The sequence below is a fragment of the Ranitomeya variabilis genome, chromosome 7, assembly GCF_051348905.1.
Source record: "Ranitomeya variabilis isolate aRanVar5 chromosome 7, aRanVar5.hap1, whole genome shotgun sequence".
NCBI classification, from domain to species: Eukaryota; Metazoa; Chordata; class Amphibia; order Anura; family Dendrobatidae; genus Ranitomeya; species Ranitomeya variabilis.
Window position 1 is genome coordinate 182,114,900 of NC_135238.1, and position 18,806 is coordinate 182,133,705.

Below are 18,806 nucleotides of genomic sequence, written 5' to 3' on the forward strand. Positions count from 1 at the left end.
AAAATAATAAAAAAAAGTTGTGGGGTTTAGGTTTTCTAATCTGCAGCTTGTTAATGATAATGTGGAATTTTTTGCATATTTTCACTTTTTGCAACGCGGAGGCGGAAATCACAGTAAGGCCGGCCTCACACTTGGCGTAAGACAATACGCCACGTATTATACGTCCGTACTACGGCCGTAATACAGAGAAATGTTCCCAAAATAGTGATCCGTAGTCAGGGTGTTTCAGCGTATTTTGCGCATGGCATCCTCCGTATGTAATCCGTATGGCATCCGTACTGCGAGATTTTCGCGCAGGCTTGCAAAACCGACATCTAATGGATTTATGTGCTCAAATGTTCGGGAAAACATATATACAGTATATATATATATATATGTCATTGAGACACATATATATATATTCTGTATTTAGATTTCATTCAGCGCGATATCTGTGAACAGCCGGTAATTCAATTGCCGGCTTTTCATTTCTCCTGCACAAACCCGACATGATATGAGACATGGTTACATACAGTAAACCATCTCATATCCCCCTTTTTTTTGCATATTCCACACTACTAATGTTAGTAGTGTGTATGTGCAAAATTTCAGCGCTGTAGCTGCTGAAATAAAGGGTTAAATGGCGGAAAAAATTGGCGTGGGCTCCCGCGCAATTTTCTCCGCCAGAATGGTAAAGCCAGTGACTTAGGGCAGATATTAATAGCCAGGAGAGGGTCCATGGTTATTGGCCCCCCCCGTGGCTAAAAACATCTGCCCCCAGCCACCCCAGAAAAGGCACATCTGGAAGATGCGCCTATTCTGGCACTTGGCCACTCTCTTCCCACTCCCTGTAGCGGTGGGATATGGGGTAATGAAGGGTTAATGCCACCTTGCTATTGGAAGGGGACATTAAGCCAGATTAATAATGGAGAGGCGTCAATTATGACACCTATCCATTATTAATCCAATTGTTGGAAAGGGTTAAAAAACACACACACACATGATTTAAAAGTATCTTAATGCAATAAACACAGCGGTTGTTGTAATAATTTATTGTTCTCTCAATCCATCAGGAACACCCTCGCTTGGAAAAATAATAAACGCACAAGATACATACCTTCTGGTGAACCGTCTCGTCCCACGAAGTAATCCATCTGAAGGGGTTAACGACGGTAATATTACAGGCACGAGCCCTGCTAAATGCAGCTGTGCTCCGTGCCTGTAATCCCCGGCAAATGAATGAAATGTAGGTCATTGACCTACATTTCCTTCAGTCGCGGTGATGCGCCCCCTGGTGGATGTCCTCATCTGACCTGGAGCGTGGGAAAAAGTTCCCAGGCTGCAGTTCATGAGAACATCCAGCAGGGGCGCCTCACCGCGACTGAAGGAAATGTAGGTCAATGACCTACATTTCATTCATTTGCCGGGGATTACAGGCACGGAGCACCGCTGCATTTAGCAGGGCTGTGCCTGTAATATTAGTTAACCCCTTCAGATGGATTACTTCGTGGAGCCGGAACTTATTCGGCTCCTTCTTAGGCACCACCCCAAGCGGGGAAACAATTACGTCAGCCATAGGCAGCGAACTAAACGGCCCCGCCATTCTTCTCAATTCAACCTCTTTTGCCAGCTTAGCCGAAACAATCTCCGAATGCAAACTAGCCGATCTCAAGTTTTTCGTAGAAAAAGGGACAACATGCGTCGGGTGAGGGATCTTAAACCCCTCAAGAAAACCTTCTCTAATAACCTCTGCCTTGAGAGAATCCGGGTATCTATTTAGATAGGGGGCCATCTTTTGAAGCCTCACCGGAGTCTCCCCCTTGACCGCCACCCACGGATGGCTTGCCCCGTGATTTCTTAAAACATTTAGCGGCCCCATGTGAGGCCCCGCTACAGTGGGAGCACACATGTTTAAACTTACAGGTTGCGCCAAACTTACACTGGCCGTCGTTAAACTGCCAGCATGTCCCCGTCTTTTCCTTAGCCTGTGACCCCTGACCTCCTCCACCTTGTCCTGACTGCTGACCGCTACCCCCTCCGCCCCCTTGAAAGGACTGCCCGTAACGCACCGGTGCCATAACCTTCAACCACAATCCAATGTCCTTTTGATCCCATCTTATCTCGGGCCTCACCGCCTTGCGCTGCCTGAACTGTTCATCGTATCGCAGCCAAGCCTGGCCCCCATAGGTACGATGCGCTTCACTAATAGACTCCAAATAACAGAAAAGGCCCGAGCAATTCTCTGGGGCTTTCTCCCCTATCACGCTCGTCAGAATGTTAAATGCCTGCTGCCAGTTAACAAATGTCTGAGGAATAAGGCGCCAACGCCTCTTTTCCTCCTCCTCCTTTTTACTATCATCTTTCTTTCCTTTATCCAAATTAAATTTTTCTAAAGGAAGGAGAGAGAAAATCTCGACGTATTCGTCTTTCCAAATCTTTTCCTTCACCTCCTTCTTCAAATGGGCCCCCAGCGGGCCCTCAAAGCACACAAAAACCTCACCTTTTGCCCTATCATCTAACTTGACGGTATCGCCCCTCCCCGTTTCGGTTTGTACCGACACCGACACACCGGCCGCTGAGGACAGCGGCCCGCTAACGGAACTTGCAATCTCGCTCGGACCCCCAACTCCACAACCGGCAACCGACACCCAAGCCCCAGCGGGCGACGCTCGGGCACTATCCGCAACCCCGCCATCCAATCTTCTCAAGAACTGTGACATACCCGCCAAAAGTTCTCTAATACCCGGAACCTCACCACCACCCCCACTCCGCTCAACAGACCCCGAAACACCCGCCACCGGAAAAGGACTGGACATATACTCACGGGGCTGTGCAGGTGCTGTGTCCCCACCAGCCGTGCCTCCTGAAGCCTGCCGATCGCTTTCGTCACGATGCTCGCTCCCTGAGTCGTCGCTGTTGCTCCTCTGCCCCAGGCCCGCGCCCCTGGCCTCCACGTCACCAGGGGGGACCGAGACTGGCGAAGGCGACCGCTCCCTCGACCTCCTGCTGGACCTGGATCTGGCAGCTTGCATAAGTCCCCTGGGTGCCGCAGCCGGACCATCCGCTCTGTGCGCCGCTCCTGCGCTGCCTCGACCACGTGCTCCTTGCCGCGGTGATGCCACTGGCCTGGCCGCCATCCTGCTGCGCCGTCCTGTCCCAGAGCCAGGTGCACCGTGCGGCAGAGGTCTAGGTGCACCCGCCACAGTACTTCCCGGGTCCCGGCTCCTGTCAGCTGCTGCCGCTGCTGCGCTCCTACCGCGCACCGTCCCTGGAGTCACCGCCGCTGGAGCAGCTCCCCGGCGGGTCTGGAGTGCAGATGTCGGCGCTGCAGCGCTCCCGCGCCCCCTGCCAGGCCGAACCGGAAGTGCGGCCATAACATCCGGTGAAGCGCCGGCGTCCTGCCGCGCCTGCCCAGCTCCCGCAGCGCCTCGTCGTCTCGCGCCGGCAGGGCCGCCGAGTGGATTCCTGCCGGCGGGGGGGGGCGGGCGGTGTGGCTGCGCCGCGTCCCCCAGCCCCCGCAGGGTCCCGTGAGGGGCTCCGCGGCCTGCGCCTGCCGTGCGGTGTGGTATCCGGGGACAGCCTCTCGGGCGGCCTCGACCTCCTGGAACTCCGGCCCCGGCTCCCGCTGTCCTGGCTGTCACTGCCTCCTAGCAGCCCAGTGAGCTGCTCTTCAAGCCATCCGGCCCTCCTGGATCTTGCCTCCCTGCGAAGCCGAGCGACCAAGCTGTCCACCGCAGCCATGGTGAGTAACGCTGCGGCAGCTGGTCCACTCACTTTGGCTGTCTCTAACTGACTGACCCCCTTTCCCGCACTTTTCCCAGGTCCCCCCCTCCCAATCCCATAGAATTCCCCGCCCCATTTGCTATCCACCAATCCTGAGCCTCCCATTCTAACTTTTTAAAAGAAAATTACTACCCTGCTCCCCATGGCAACGCAGTCATGTGGGGGCTTCCTTTTAGCTGCGCCCCATACAGCCCCCCCTCTATAGACTTGCATCAGAGAATTTGATCCATGATTCAGATCAAAAGTGGCCATATCTCAGTTTGGTTTTTTGCAGGCACTGCAAAAAAGCAAAACATACATGTAAACAGCCCCATAGACTATAATAGGTACATGATCTGTGAGAAACACTGAGAACATGTATGAAAAAAAACAGACGTCTGAGACCTAAGGGCGCAGTCAGACGACCATATAAATTGGACTGTGATTGGACCACAATGCAAAGACTGTCCAGCGGCTCTACCGACCTGAGCATGATGGCTGTACAGGAAAACATGAAGCGGTCACGCTCAGGTCGGGAGAGCCGCCGGCCAGTCTGTGCATTGTGGTCCGATCACAGTCCAATTTATTCGGTCATCTGATTGTGTCCTAAGAGTACAAGTATTGACTGGTAGAACAGTAACACCAAATCCTTCATTTAAAGGAATTGTCTCATCTATAGTGGCCAAAAGTGCTTGTAAAAACAATTTACTTCTTACTTTAAAATCCTCTCCGTTTGCAATAATGGAAGGAGTTTTAATTCTATAGTTTACTGCTCATTGTTTAGGTTACCAGCCACTCCTGCAGCTTGTCAGAAGTGTCCAGTTTCCCAGACAAGCAGCATGCACATCTGCCTCTGCAGGCCATCTGGACCTTAGGAGCGCACCACTGTCCCCTTACCCCATTGCAAGCGAAAAATCGGGAGGCAGGGGAGATGGGTGCTACCAAAGATACATGATGAGAGAATCCCTTTAAGGATTTCCTGGAGGAATAACAGAGGAACAACAATGAAAAGATGCCCCAGAATAATTATTACATGGGGGTACTATAGTGTAACACACAGGACTGGTGCTCTTTAAGCCGCCCCTAGACAGCTGTCAGGTGCACGCACTGAATAGACCTTTGGCCGCCAGATGTTTAGTTTGGGCCAGTGACTGGCCTTCCAATCTGAACCCACGGGGCTTCTACCTTTGTGACATTCTCCATGGTGACTTCTGCGATCTTGTCCAGAACCGGAGGACACAGAGTATTACAGTAACTAATAACCAGCGCCAGAAACGGTGCGTTCCTCCAGGTGACCTGGTGCAGCAGGCGCTGGCAGGTGAGCAGGATGTCGTCTATCAGCATATTCTGCAGCCACTGCCCGTTCATCACGTACGTCAGCTCATTCAACAGATGATCAATGTCGTCCATATTCTTCACTCTCTCCAGTCCGTATCGGCTCACTTTATGGAGGAGTTTCTCATACATCCCGGATTTATTCTGCCTGGACAGCTGGGCGGGCTGTAACCACCGGATGACGCTGTTCGCGATGCTATTCAGGTCGCTGAGGTCACACTGGGGAATGACGTCGTCAATCTTTCTAAGGACGGCTTCATCCACTCTAGTAAGGGTCAGCAGCGACAGTGACCTGGTCATCATAACCACCATAGATGGGACATGAGACGTCTTCATAAAGCTACGGGAAGGGACATTTCAGGCACCAAAAACAAGTCACCATCTCAGAATCAAATCATTTATACATGTGACAAAGGGAACAAAAAGAAGCCACCAAAACCCTCAAAACACATTAATGTGGGCTTTATTTTTGTGGTTTCCCCAGGCAAAAGATAAAATAAAAGGTCCATAGAACAAAAATGTCACGTATTTATTAAAAACAAACAAAAAAAAAAACACTTTGTGATGAGTGTCACTCCAAAATTACTAATTAAAATAAGCCTTATAAAATAGTCCTTATACAACCCATATGTTTGTAGTAATAAACTATTATTGTTGAGCATATTTATGTTAAAATCCGGGTGTCCGTTGTTGGCACGGCCAAGATATTTTTTTGCCTCCTGTGTTGATTGACAGCGCTCGCTTGGGGAAAGCACACAATGTAGCAGCAGGAGCCAGCGCACGCGCTCACAGATCTCTCTCCTCTCTGCTGCGGCCATGCGATTTTCCTCCCTCTTCTTTCTTTAACGCTTCTTGCTCGCCACACTTCTGCATCTTTCCGTGGAGCGAGCAGCCACAGCAGAGGAGAGAGGTCAGTGAGCGCGGTCGGTGAGCGCGCACAGGCCTCTGCAGTTACACTGTGCGCATGCACGCTGGAGGACTCCCCAATGTCACCTTGACCAGTAGCGGACATACCATTGGTGCAACCAGTGCAGCCGCACAGGGGCCCGAGAGGTCCAGGGGCCACTGCTTTCCCCAAACCAGGTGGCATTGTGCATTATAAGGAGCTCTCCGGCTGCAGATGGTCCATATATTGTTCTTGCACAGGGGCCTCTGCTGTCTGTGTCCGCTCCTGGCCCTCATGGTATACCAGTCGTATGTTTGTATTCTTATTAGTGACCTTGTCTTACCCACATGGTAAACCCAGCGCCATTCTAATAGGGCCGTCCACATGTCCCTTTAACCCGATTACTCGCCACACATGCATGGAAATTGCACTTACGCAGTTAGACGTTTCTGTAGATCCGCAAACAGTTGATAGTTTTGGCAGGGCAGGCAAACCACGGCATCTGTGAGCTTACATAGATACAGGCGATGGTAATGATCCAGATTGTCCTGGATGGCGGAGCAGATCCTGAACAGAGAGAAAAACAAAAAGATCACACATCATCAAGCAACATAACGAGACTCCATCCACAGCCGTGCCACGTCCTCATCCAGAAGGGACGCTCCCACACAGTGTGCCGTGTGTGGCAGACAGGGGCGTAGCTAGAGCTTTTGCCGCCCGGGGCTGTTCCCGAGTTTGGCGCCCCCCCCCCCCCCCCCAGAACGTATGCGATTTTCACACTTAGTCATGTACCCACGAGCTCCTCTCCCTTAAGCTCCCAATGTTCAGTGAAAAACTGAGCGAAGCAGAAGAGAAGCTCGTTGTCACAGGACCATGAGTATGAAAGTCGCATATGAGTGAAGTGTCCATGTGTCGACGACTGGAACCTGCAGAGCTGAATCCTGACATCGCAGCTTCTGAAATCTCACAACGCATGCACTGCATACTTTTAGGATTCTCCCTTGCCGGTGGACAGTCATGTCAGCACAAGTATGCGATTTGTATACTTCTGACCACATTCCGACTAGACGTGCCCGGCCTCACTCAGTTCATTTTCATTGAGTGAGGCCACACATGTCTAGTCAGCACATGACCGCACATATGTAAAATCGCCAGCACGAGAGAATCCTGACAGTGTGCAGGGCGCACTGTGAGAAGTCAGAAGTCTGCAGTCACAAAGAATGACTGCAGACTCATCACAAACCAGGACATCCCCTTTAATGCTCCTAACATAAATAAAAGCATGAGAGTTAGTCAGTATCACACATAACATTTACATCCAGGTACCTTATAGATGACGTCGTCTCTGGAGTTGTTCTCCTTCATTTCTTCATCTTGTCCAGACCCCATGATGCATTTTCTCATCCACAGCCGTCTCTGCAGACTTCCATCTTCTCCGCTCTTTTGCAGAAAATCTCCACATGACGCCCTTAAAGATACAAGTGTCATTATAATGCTCCTGAATGAAAAATTGCCCCTCACTATATTGTCTGCACAAAATATGACCCCCACACTGTCCCTCTTATGGTACATGCTCTTCACACTGACCTCTCCTTTCCATACCGGCCCCCTCTTCACACTGACCTCTCACACTGTGTCCCCCTATAGGGCCCAGTATTTATACTGTACTCTCTCATCACACTGCCCCTCCTTGGTATACTGTCCCCTCCTGGCTGTGCCCTTACACTGTCCTCCATGCTACGCATGCACACATCCCAACACCCTCACTCCCCGTACTCTGTCCACATACGTTTTTCACATCGCTACTCATACTGTGTCCGCATACATTCCCCTGTTTGACCCCAAACTGTCTGCACCCATCCCCCATACTGTTTCCTCATATATGCCCCCCATCTCCCCCTTTGCTCTTCATTTTGTGTCCTTAGTAGTGTTGAGCGATACCGTCCGATACTTGAAAGTATCGGTATCGGAAAGTATCGGCCGATACCGGCAAAGTATTGGATCCAATTTTAAAATGCGCGCGTGTCCTGCCTCCCGTGATGTCACGGCTTGTGATTGGTCACGTCGCCCATGTGACCGCGACGCGACCAATCACAAAGCCGGAACGTAATTTTAAAATAGTGAATGCCTAGAAGGACCTGAAAATTACGTCATGGCTTGCTGTGATTGGTCGCGTCGCGGCCACATGGGCGGCACGCGACCAATCACAAGCCGGGACGTCACGGGAGGAAGGAAAAGCGCGCATTTTAAGCAAACAACGCTGCCGGTTCCCTCGGTGAGGTCCAGGCTGCGTCGGAGAGGTGAGTATAGCAATATTTTTTATTTTAATTCTCTCTTTTACACATTTTTACATTAATGTTGTTTCGATACCGATACCCGATACCACAAAAGTATCGGGTATCGGAATTCCGATACCCGCAAGTATCGGCCGATACCCGATACTTGCGGTATCGGAATGCTCAATACTAGTCCTTAGATCTCCCCACACATTAAATCCCCCCATCCCCATGACAAATCTCCCCCCACACACATTAAATCCCCCATCTCCACTCCAATTCTCCCCACACACAATAAAGACCCCCATCTCCACTCACATTAAATCTCCCCCCACAATAAATCCCCCCATCTCCACTCATATTAAATCTCCCCCCCCACAATAAATCCCCCCTCCCTACTCACATTAAATCTCCCCCCCACAATAAATCCACCCATCTCCACTCATATTAAATATCCCCCATCCAATAATATATCCCCCACAATATATCCCCCATCCCCACTCACAGTAAATCCCCCCCACAATGTATGCCTCCCATCCCCACTCACAGTAAATCCCCCCCCCACAATGTATGCCTCCCATCCCCACTCACAGTAAATCCCCCCCCCCCACAATGTATGCTTCGGTGTCTTCAGCTCCACTGGAGCACTTACCACCGCTCTGTGTCTCCTGCTCTGCCGCGCAGGTGAGTGACGTCAGCAGCGTGATCACATGACCTGATCACGCTGCTGCCGTCGCTCTGACCCGGCAGTCAGAGCTTCAATTGTACTCGCATCACAGATACGAGTACAATTGAACACTGGGAGCCGGCGCGCCGCAGCTTCTCTGTGCCGGCTGTCAGCTTGACAGTCGGCACAAAGAACAGCCGACTCCCAGTGCGGGGGGCGGCAGAATGCAGCCGCCGGGGGAGACACTGCGGACCGCCGCTTTAGGCGGCCCGACTGCGCCCCCCTGCCGGATGCAGCCGCTGCACTGACTCACCCTCGCATTGTGCCGCCCCCCGCATTGTGCCGCCCGGGGCGGACCGCCCCCCCCGCCCCCACCTTCCTACGCCACTGGTGGCAGAACAAATTTCACCCGGACCACAAGCCCCACTGACGTACATATGGGTTTTTGTAACTTTGATGGCAAAAACGACACAACACACTGCGCCAGTGTCATCAATAAGTTAGGAAACGGCCGACAGAGTCTCTAATAAGTGGTGGACGCTCCTTGCTCCACTGTAAAGATGCTTCAAGAATGTGCACCATATAAAATGGTTCATAGGTTTGTAAAGGCCCCATATACCGTGAGGGTCGGCCAAGCGTTCATCTGGCCATCAGCTCGCTCTCACTCTATTCCCCCCATGGACATGAATGCTCAGTAGGGTGGCTCATGCATTGAGGAGTGGAGAAATCCACCATCGGACTCATCGGTCTGTACATCAAAGGGATCAGGCAAAAAAAAAAATAAAACCTCTCAGTACTTATTTGCTAGGAGGAGAATACTAAGAGCCTGAAATGGCTGATTACAGGGAACAACAGCTTGCATCCATCTGAACAGTAAATGGAAATATGGCAGGATTCAGACATCCATATATTATGATCCAGGTATGGACCGAATTGGCCGAGGATCTCCTGGCCTCACACATGTATAGTTGGGTCAGCAGACCCTCGCTGGGGTGCAGCCCGTACCCGGACCGTGATAATATGGACAATATCAGATTGGACAGGAAGGATCCAGCTCCAAACCATTCACGGCTTAGAGAATCCACTTACTTCTGAATGAGGATTGGGTTCTTGCACTCGGCCTCCGCCATGGTCTCCAGCACGTACACCAGACTGATGTGATGGATCTTACCTGCCAGTATGACAAGGTCGTCTTCAAGCCTGGAGGGAACAAAGGAGCTCAAACCTTTACAAATCCAACATTTGGCAATTGTTTCCAGTACTGAATTCCTAGATTAGACTACAAAATAATCAGGAGCTTCCTCTAATTAGGGAATACGAGTTCTATTTGAGTATTATCATTGCATTATGGGATTTTTTCTGTTGGTTCAGGGCTGATACGTAGTATCCCTTTAAGGGGCCGAAACATCACATCCCTTTAAGGGGCCCACTCACCTATTTCTTATCTCTTGAGAAGCCATCGGAAATAAGGCACAAAATATTTTTCCGAAATGATCCGCATTATTCCATAGGTCTGATATTTCGAGCAGAGACAATTTTGCCATCACCTGAAACTCGTACTGCTTGAAAGCCATTTGCCGGTAGAGGCCGCTGACGATGCACATGGTGTCCGTGCTCATTTTATTCTTGTCCCGCACAAAAATCTGATTGCATTTATCCAAGAGGGGCTGGTAGTCATACTTCATAAGGCACAGAAACTGGACGACCCGGCGCACGCTGTGCACATCTATGTAGTTATCCCCCTCCATTAAGGATTCTGCCTTGCTGATCAGTCGGTGCTGCAACCGCTTAGAGGTGACCGGGAATGTCTTCATCATAAGACTGGACAGGTATCTGGAAAAGGATTAAAAAGGATCATGAATGTGATCTATAGCACATATGAAGTGTGTGATATAGAGAGTGGCTTGCAAAATGAGTTAACTGAGAGTCCATCAGTGAGCTTATCCTGACACCCTACGCAGAAAGCAGCCAATCAGAGGTGTGGGCCGGGTTATACAGAGCTCAGTATTTAGAGCACTGCAAGATCTGCAGCAGAGAAAACAGGAACTTTATCAAAACTACAGCAAGCAGCCCAGTAAGTGACACATCGCTGGAATCAGAGTCTCTGCCCCTCCATCATACTGCACTCAGATGGGTCAAAATCAGACATAACCCACATTTTTTCCCGCAGAGTCCGATAAAAAGATTAAATAAATTTTGGACATGTGCACAGCCCTATTGAATATCATAGTTACGAGCGCTACAAGTGAAAACTACACATAGCACTCATCTGTGAAAATACGTCTTATGCACGAGCCCAAATAGCAAGTTAATCAAATTAATCTCCCTGCTCTAAGTATCAGCAGAGAGGTAACGCGGGATCGGCATTGGCTTCAGCAGGGAAGTTATACTTATTTTGTTATTTTACAGCATTTCCAGATTTGGCTTTTTAAAAAAAAAACAAAAAACAGTTAAGCACGTTAATTTTTTTCCCTTTTCAGCATTCTAGAATTTTTTTTTCATTGTTTTCATTCGCGTGTCACCACAGGTCAATATGGTCTTATTTTTGTAGACAAGTACTATTTTGCCTTACGCATTTATTAGTAATATTTTTAACATCAGACAGTAAATGGAAGTCTTAGGGTATGTGTCCACGGTCAGGTTTGCTTCAGGCTTTGGTCAGGATTTTATGCAGGTAAAATCCTGACCAAAAATGCACCTGAGGTCACTGGCAGGTCACCTGCGGTGTTCCTGCGTGTTTTGCTCATAGTAGCAACATGCTGCGTTCTGAAAAAACGCTCCGCATGTGCGTTTTCGCAGGAAAAACGCATGCGTTTTTTAATGCACAGTGGAGACGGGATTTCATTAAATCCCCTCCACTATGCTGGAACATCTGGACGCTGCGTTTTTGATGCTGCGGCTCAGCGCTGCGTCAAAAACGCAGCGTTTCCTGAACGTGGATACATACCCTTACATTTAAAAAATGATGTTTTATTTTTGTTATTTTTTTTTTTTAATTTAGTGTGTGGGGTGATGACATTGAAGGATAGTTGCACCAGTCTCTGCCTATAGAAATCCATGGGTGAAAAAGAAATTAAAACAAATATACATATGCAAGATTCAGTAGAAAAATAACAACAAGGCTGGAATTTGGGGGCGTGTCCTATTAGAACACCAGAGGCAGAGCTGACGGAGCCAAGATGGCTGCTCCCATGAGCTGTATTTACCACGACTTTGGCGGAACTAAAATGACTGTTTAACAGTCCTATTGCTTCCAAAGGTAATTTATTGTATATTTAGTTATATGTGCTATCTCTCCGCTGTAAAATAACTTGATATGTTTGACAGTGATGCGTCCACTTTAAGGGGTCAATGGGGACCACTCCTCGTTAGCTTCTTAAAGGAAACCTGTCAGGTCACTCAGGACTCGCAAACTGCTGACATGATGATTTACTTGCCATAATCCAGCAATAAAATCATGCCCTTCCTGTAGCATAAAGTTATGCATATCCTCCACATTTGTATTGCCCTCATTCACTATCCGGATAGTTCTATGAAAACAACACCTCTGGTCAGAGATAACTCACATCCTGAGGAGGAGTTTTCCCCTTTGGAGTCGACCCATCACCAAACATATCAGGTTATACTACAATAGGGAAGTAGTAGATATAAGTAAATAGGAATAAATTACCTTTGGAAACATAAGGACTGTGAAGACAATTATTTCAGCTCTGAGAGAGCCACTGTGACCTGACAGGATCCCTTTAAATCACTTCCAGTAGTCTTAGATACTGGTGACCGCTTACCTAATATTTTGTATGTTCTCCAGGCCCGTGTTCAGGGCATTGGCTACCTTTCCCATTAACGGACTGCTGCCCAGATCTAGTTTTTCCAAACAAACTGAGAATTTCGACAACGTCTCCGGTTCAAACCTGAAACAGGTAAAAACATACAATCAATCATATAAATACAAAATAACAAACAATGCGCCATACAGTTATATAGGATAAAATCCAAAAGATTTCTTTATAAAAAAGTTATTTATTGATCTAACTTTTTAGGTTTCGTTTTTCCAGTCCGCAGTTGCAAAAGTGCAGGACTCCACTGTCCTGGCTGTGCATCTTGTCTCATGTTTACGATGCTACAATGAAATGCTATGACGTGTATACTAGTGGGAGAAGAGGGATACAATGCGGAAAACCTTTGGGCAACACACAGCATGACGAACCTCAAGAGCCAAAGAGCTAATGCTGGGCAACTAAATGGCAAAATGGCTGCTGGGATTGGTAATCAAACATTCCACCAGCCTTACTTTTCCAGTCTTCTCCAGCCTTCCATTAGCAGCTGCTGCACCAAAGAGTCGTGCGCTTCCACATTAAACCTTGAAATACAGAATACAACAATGGTAAACGAGATGCAACATAAGGACCGAGCAATGGAGCAAGTGGCTCGTACCTTATAACGGCATACAGCGTATTCACCAGGGTGGTGTCGCTCATAAAGTCAATTTTATTTTCTGCCAGGATCCGAAGAGCAATAAATTCCGGGTGATTTCGGACGGTTTCATGATTTGCGTTTGCACTCGGCTTCCCCTTCTGAAGCTCCCATAATGTATTGATGGCGCAACCCACATGATGTACTGTAAGCTTAGACTTATGGATGCCAACGAGTTGAAAAATCTGGAATTGGTTTGTGCTAGTCATCAACTGATCCAGGAGCGGATCCGAACTGATACTACGCATCTGAAAGAAGCGCAGAGAAAGAGGCAAAGCCCTCCTCCAGCAGAACATGTCTGGACTGTACGAAAGGCTTAGGACCTTAGAGAAATAAAAATATTCTATGTCTTTTCTTCCAACATCTTCTTAGAAAGTGGATATTCCTCTCTCCGGAGAAGATCTTGTTACTTCAAGATATGATAAGACACTTTGATTAAAGCCATCTGTAAAGGAAGAGATAAAAAAGGAATAATAATAATAGTGGACCCACAACTTATATGTAAGGCTGTGTTCTTTCCACATACAGATTATACAATCAGCATTTTAACATACTTATTATATGGTATTGGTATACAGGGGGTGCAGAAGTCGGTGTACAGTTTAAATAATAGTTGAATGTTATCAATTGTGCATGATTTTCTTAAACAAACCTCATTTTTTATAACTTCCCAAATAAAAATCAAGTCAATCTGGGTAAGGTCTGGTGACCCTTCTGGCCATGCAACCGGCAGGACAGCATCTACCTATCCACATAGTATAAAAATAATAATATGAATAGACATTTATGCCAGCATATGCACCCCTGTATATTAGAATATGAAGCTTAAAGTTATTTGTCCAGAGCATTTTTTAGCATCTGGTGATAAAAACAAACCTATTGAGGCATAAGGACATCAAAGAAGATCGCACCCTACCCTCCCTTTGAATGATCGGGTGGAGAACGTGTCAGACCCATTTCATCCATGTAATTACATGGTGAGTTTAAAGGGTGATTTCTTGTTTAGTAAATCGTCCCCTCTTCTAAAGATAAGGGTTGACTTACTGGCTGCTGGAGTCCCAACTTCTCATACCCCAAAAAAATCTCCAAAAAAGAACACTGGAGCTTATAAACCAAGCTTAGCACTCAGCTATTTCCAGCAGTCCCATACACAATGAATGGTGCGGAGGTTGAGCATGTGCACCTACCGCTCATTTCGAGATTGGACTATGCCAAGCCTCGTTCCCTTTATCAAGAGCCCCATCCTCAGGATCGCCAGGGATCCTAGAATCCCAAAGACCAGCATGCTATGGGAAGGAATAATGCAATATCTTTGGAATGTTTAAAGCCTTAAACTTACACTTCTGCCCAGTAAGAAGGAGAGTGATCTTTAGTATCATAATCAGCCCGCCTTATACAGTGGTGGTATATAACTAGGATATGTCACCTATGCCGATTGCCTGGAGGTGAAGTCACTGGGACCCCTACAGAATGCTAGGAAAGCACTGAGCCATTTTATTTATAGTAATCCTTGCTGGCTTTCTTCGGGTTACCATTAAAAGAAACCTGTCGCTTGATTTATGCTGCCCAAACAATAGGCAGCATTAATCAGAGCCTGGCTGCCTGATTACAGCCAGTGATATTTTTTTCAGAGATAATATACTTTAAAGATCCGGCCGTGGACCATAGCAATAGAGAAACCAAGTCCAGAAAGTCCAAGTGCCACAGCAGGTGATTGACGGGTCCCACGACTGCGAATCACCTGATGCAGTGCTGCAAAATACCAAGAAGAGTCAGACTAGTCTCACATCCAACTATGGTCCTCAGCTGAAGACCATGGCTCGGTCTGCCTATGGTGAAAGACCTGAAGAGAGAAAATACAAGAGGTGCTCCCTGTGTAACACTGTGGGCAACAGGTCAGGGCTAGTGATGAGCGAATATACTCGTTACTCGAGATTTCCCGAGCATGCTCGGGGGTCCTCCGAGTATTTTTTAGTGCTCGGAGATTTAGTTTTCCTCACCTCAGCTGAATGATTTACATCTGTTAGCCAGCATAAGTACATGTGGGGGTTGCCTGGTTGCTAGGGAATCCCCACATGTAATCAAGCTGGTTAAGAGATGTAAATCATTCAGCTGCGGCACGAAAAACTAAATCTCTGAGCACTAAAAAATACTCAGAGGACCCCTGAGCGTGCTCGAGAAATCTCGAGTAACCAGTATATTCGCTCATCACTAGTCAGGGCAAGTCAGAGGGTTGGTCGCTCATCTGAACAGGTTGTGTGCGGCACAACTATGTAAAGAGTTAGATATTATCCAATATCCGCCGTATGCAGACCAAATGGAAAGAGGACACAACAAGGAAAGGAAAGATCAGTGAGGTGGATCCCGGAACAGAGGATAAATAAAAATGTTTGCGTAGAACCTACTCCTCCCTTAAGCATACCTGAGGATTAACCTTAGTAGCAGCAGCGCCCGGGATCCACTGCACTCCTCTCTACTTTAATGGTGAAAGATCTATAACATGAAACTGTCTTCCACAACCTCACCTTTGTATAGAGTTCGGCTGTTCTTCGCCCAGTATTAAGCCTCCTACACAGCTGTTTCTGTTTCAGTCAACGACTGTATTTTAACCTTCCTATGTAAATGATGATCATTCCCCCCCGTTTTGTATAATGGTTTATACACCCGGCTATAATCCTACATCATCCATGACTTTGTGCGAGTGTACACAGAAGAATACGTTCTTTGATGCGATTTCGAAGGATGCCGAATCCTGATTTGATTTCCTTCTTTTTCATTCTCTTTGCATTTTGTTCATTTATAATAATAATAAAGTATCAACACTTCTATTTATTAAAGCATTCTAACTTTGCAGTATTTCTTTCACACACGTCTAAAACTCTTAAAAATCACAACTAAATTCTCCCAGCGATTCCTACTGGCCACCGACCGCGAGCGGTCTGACGAATCAGCAAAAGGCAAAGCGCTGGAAATTTAGCTCGCGGCGCCTACGTCTAATAACGCCATTTTTGAAGTCCTTATGACATTTAATTGTATTGAATTGTTATTGTTACTAATTATTATTATTATTATTATTATTATTGTTATTAATTATTGTTACCACAGGTCCTGGACCCCGTCCTCCACCCGTTACCACAGGTCCTGGACCCCGTCCTCCACCTGTCACCAGGGCATATGCGCTTGTTACTGGCCATGATTTGTCACAGTCACCCCCAGAATCTGTGTCACACCCCACAGTCTGATGACCCTGCAAGTCACTCTCTGTCTGGGTGTCAGCTCCACGTGTTTTATCCAGCAGACCACTATCAGTCGTATTGTGGCACACTTCAGGTGACGTCAGGTCAGTTAGTTGGACAGTCGCACCTTTCCCTCTGGTCAGGCCTGCCTTCTCAACATTACTAACTGACATCCACATTATATCCACAAACACTTCAGCCTTTTCCCACAGTGCTACCAAATCTTGTCCTATTACCATAGGATACGGCAAGATCGGGTCTACAACCACCTCATGGTATGTGGAAACCTCCGCTGCGACAATGTAGATAGTGGCTACCTGGAGATATTCAGTGTCGCCAGGTGACACAGAATCTCCTGGACGGGTTCCCAGCACAGACGCTTCTCTCCCCGGGTCTATCAACCCTTGCACACACTTTCCATCCAGCCAAAAAGGACACAGTCGTGACACCTCACTGATTGCCGCCCCTTTTTTGGCTCCGCCCCCTTTCTGGGCAAGTGCTCCGCTTTTTGATACCACCCCGGTTCGAGATTCAGCCCCCCTTCGGGATTCCACCCCTTTTTGGGCCATTACCCCTATTCGGGTTACCGCCCCTTTTTGGGTCTCCGCCCCCTTTTGGGCAACCATCCCCGTTTGGGCCACCGCTCACTATTAGGGATACTCCCCTCCCTGGGATACACCCCGTGGACTCCCCCACGGCACTCAGGCCCCAGTTCACACAGTACACCCCAATGTCTCTGGGCTTGTACTGGCCTTTTAAGAGTCTGCACAAAAATAATTTTTTTTTTTTTTTTTCTCTATGTCACTTTCACCAGCTCCTGCTGGTACCGCCACAGCTCCCGCTGCAGTCACACACAACCGGCACCTCCAGGTGCTGCCAACCACAAGCCACTACAGCTCCGCCTGCTGTGGAACCTCTCTGTTGTGAATTTACCTTTTGGCTCCCTCTAGTGGCTACTAGTGATTTGACTCTGGGTATGTCATTCATCCCTTGTATGCTCACCTGGGTCGTTAGGTAGGGGTGTTGCTATATAAGCTCCCTGGACCTTCAGTTCAATGCCTGGCAACGTTGATGTCAGAGCTAATCTGTAGTGCTCATGTCTTCTGATCCTGGTTCCTGCAAGATTAAGCTAAGTCTGCTTTTTTGCTTTTTGCTATTTGTTTTTGTTTGCATTTTGTCCAGCTTGTATATAATCTGCATCCTGATCTTGCTGGAAGCTCTAGGGTGGCTGGTGTTCTCCCCCCGGGCCGTTAGACGGTTCGGGGGTTCTTGAATCTCCAGCGTGGATTTTTGATAGGGTTTTTGTTGACCATATAAGTTATATGGTCAACCCAGTTACCACTGCCCTATGAGCTGGATTTTTGTACTTCGCAGACTTGCTGATATCTCTGAGACCCTCGCCATTGGGGTCATAACAGTTTGCCAGGCCGATATCAAATGTTAAATGCATTGCAGAAGCGGGATTATAAGAAAGAAAGTTCTGAGTTTTTTTGTTTTTTTTTCTTTTCTCATTTTTTTTTTCTTTTCCCCTTTACCTCCGAGTGGCTTGTGATTGCTGCAGACATGAATGTCCAGACCTTGATTACAAGTGTGGACCAGCTTGCTGCTCGTGTGCAGGGCATACAAGATTATGTTACCAGAAATCCTATGTCAGAACCTAAGATACCGATTCCTGAACTGTTTTCCGGAGACCGATTTAAGTTTAGAAATTTCAGGAATAATTGTAAATTGTTTTTGTCCCTGAGACCCTGTTCCTCTGGAGACTCCGCTCAGCAAGTGAAAATTGTTATTTCTTTTTTACGGGGCGACCCTCAGGATTGGGCTTTCTCGCTGACGCCAGGAGATCCGGCATTGGCTGATATTGATGCGTTTTTTCTGGCGCTCGGTTTGCTCTATGAGGAACCCAATCTTGAGATTCAGGCAGAAAAAGCCTTGCTGGCTATGTCTCAGGGCCAGGACGAGGCTGAAGTGTATTGCCAAAAATTTCGGAAATGGTCCGTGCTGACCCAGTGGAACGAATGTGCATTGGCTGCTAATTTTAGAAATGGCCTTTCTGAAGCCATTAAAAATGTGATGGTGGGTTTTCCCATTCCCACAGGTCTGAATGATTCTATGGCCCTGGCTATTCAAATAGACCGGCGGTTGCGGGAGCGCAAAACCGCAGATTCCCTCATGGTGTTGTCTGAACGGGC

At 47.8% G+C, this 18,806-nt stretch overlaps 1 protein-coding gene across 1 annotated transcript in view; it reads right to left on the reverse strand.

The window, feature by feature from the left end:
• LOC143786272 (FAST kinase domain-containing protein 1, mitochondrial-like) overlaps positions 1-18,806 on the reverse strand; it is a 56,992-nt gene that overhangs the window by 8,854 nt on the left and 29,332 nt on the right. The window contains exons 2-9 of the mRNA XM_077275548.1: positions 13,340-13,823; positions 13,197-13,265; positions 12,691-12,816; positions 10,340-10,738; positions 9,995-10,105; positions 6,398-6,529; positions 4,927-5,416; positions 2,804-3,626 (exon numbers count right to left, since the gene is read on the reverse strand). Of these exons, the coding sequence (XP_077131663.1) occupies positions 2,804-3,626; positions 4,927-5,416; positions 6,398-6,529; positions 9,995-10,105; positions 10,340-10,738; positions 12,691-12,816; positions 13,197-13,265; positions 13,340-13,674 (2,485 nt within the window). The 5' untranslated portion in view covers positions 13,675-13,823. The remainder of the gene's footprint in view (positions 1-2,803; positions 3,627-4,926; positions 5,417-6,397; positions 6,530-9,994; positions 10,106-10,339; positions 10,739-12,690; positions 12,817-13,196; positions 13,266-13,339; positions 13,824-18,806) is intronic.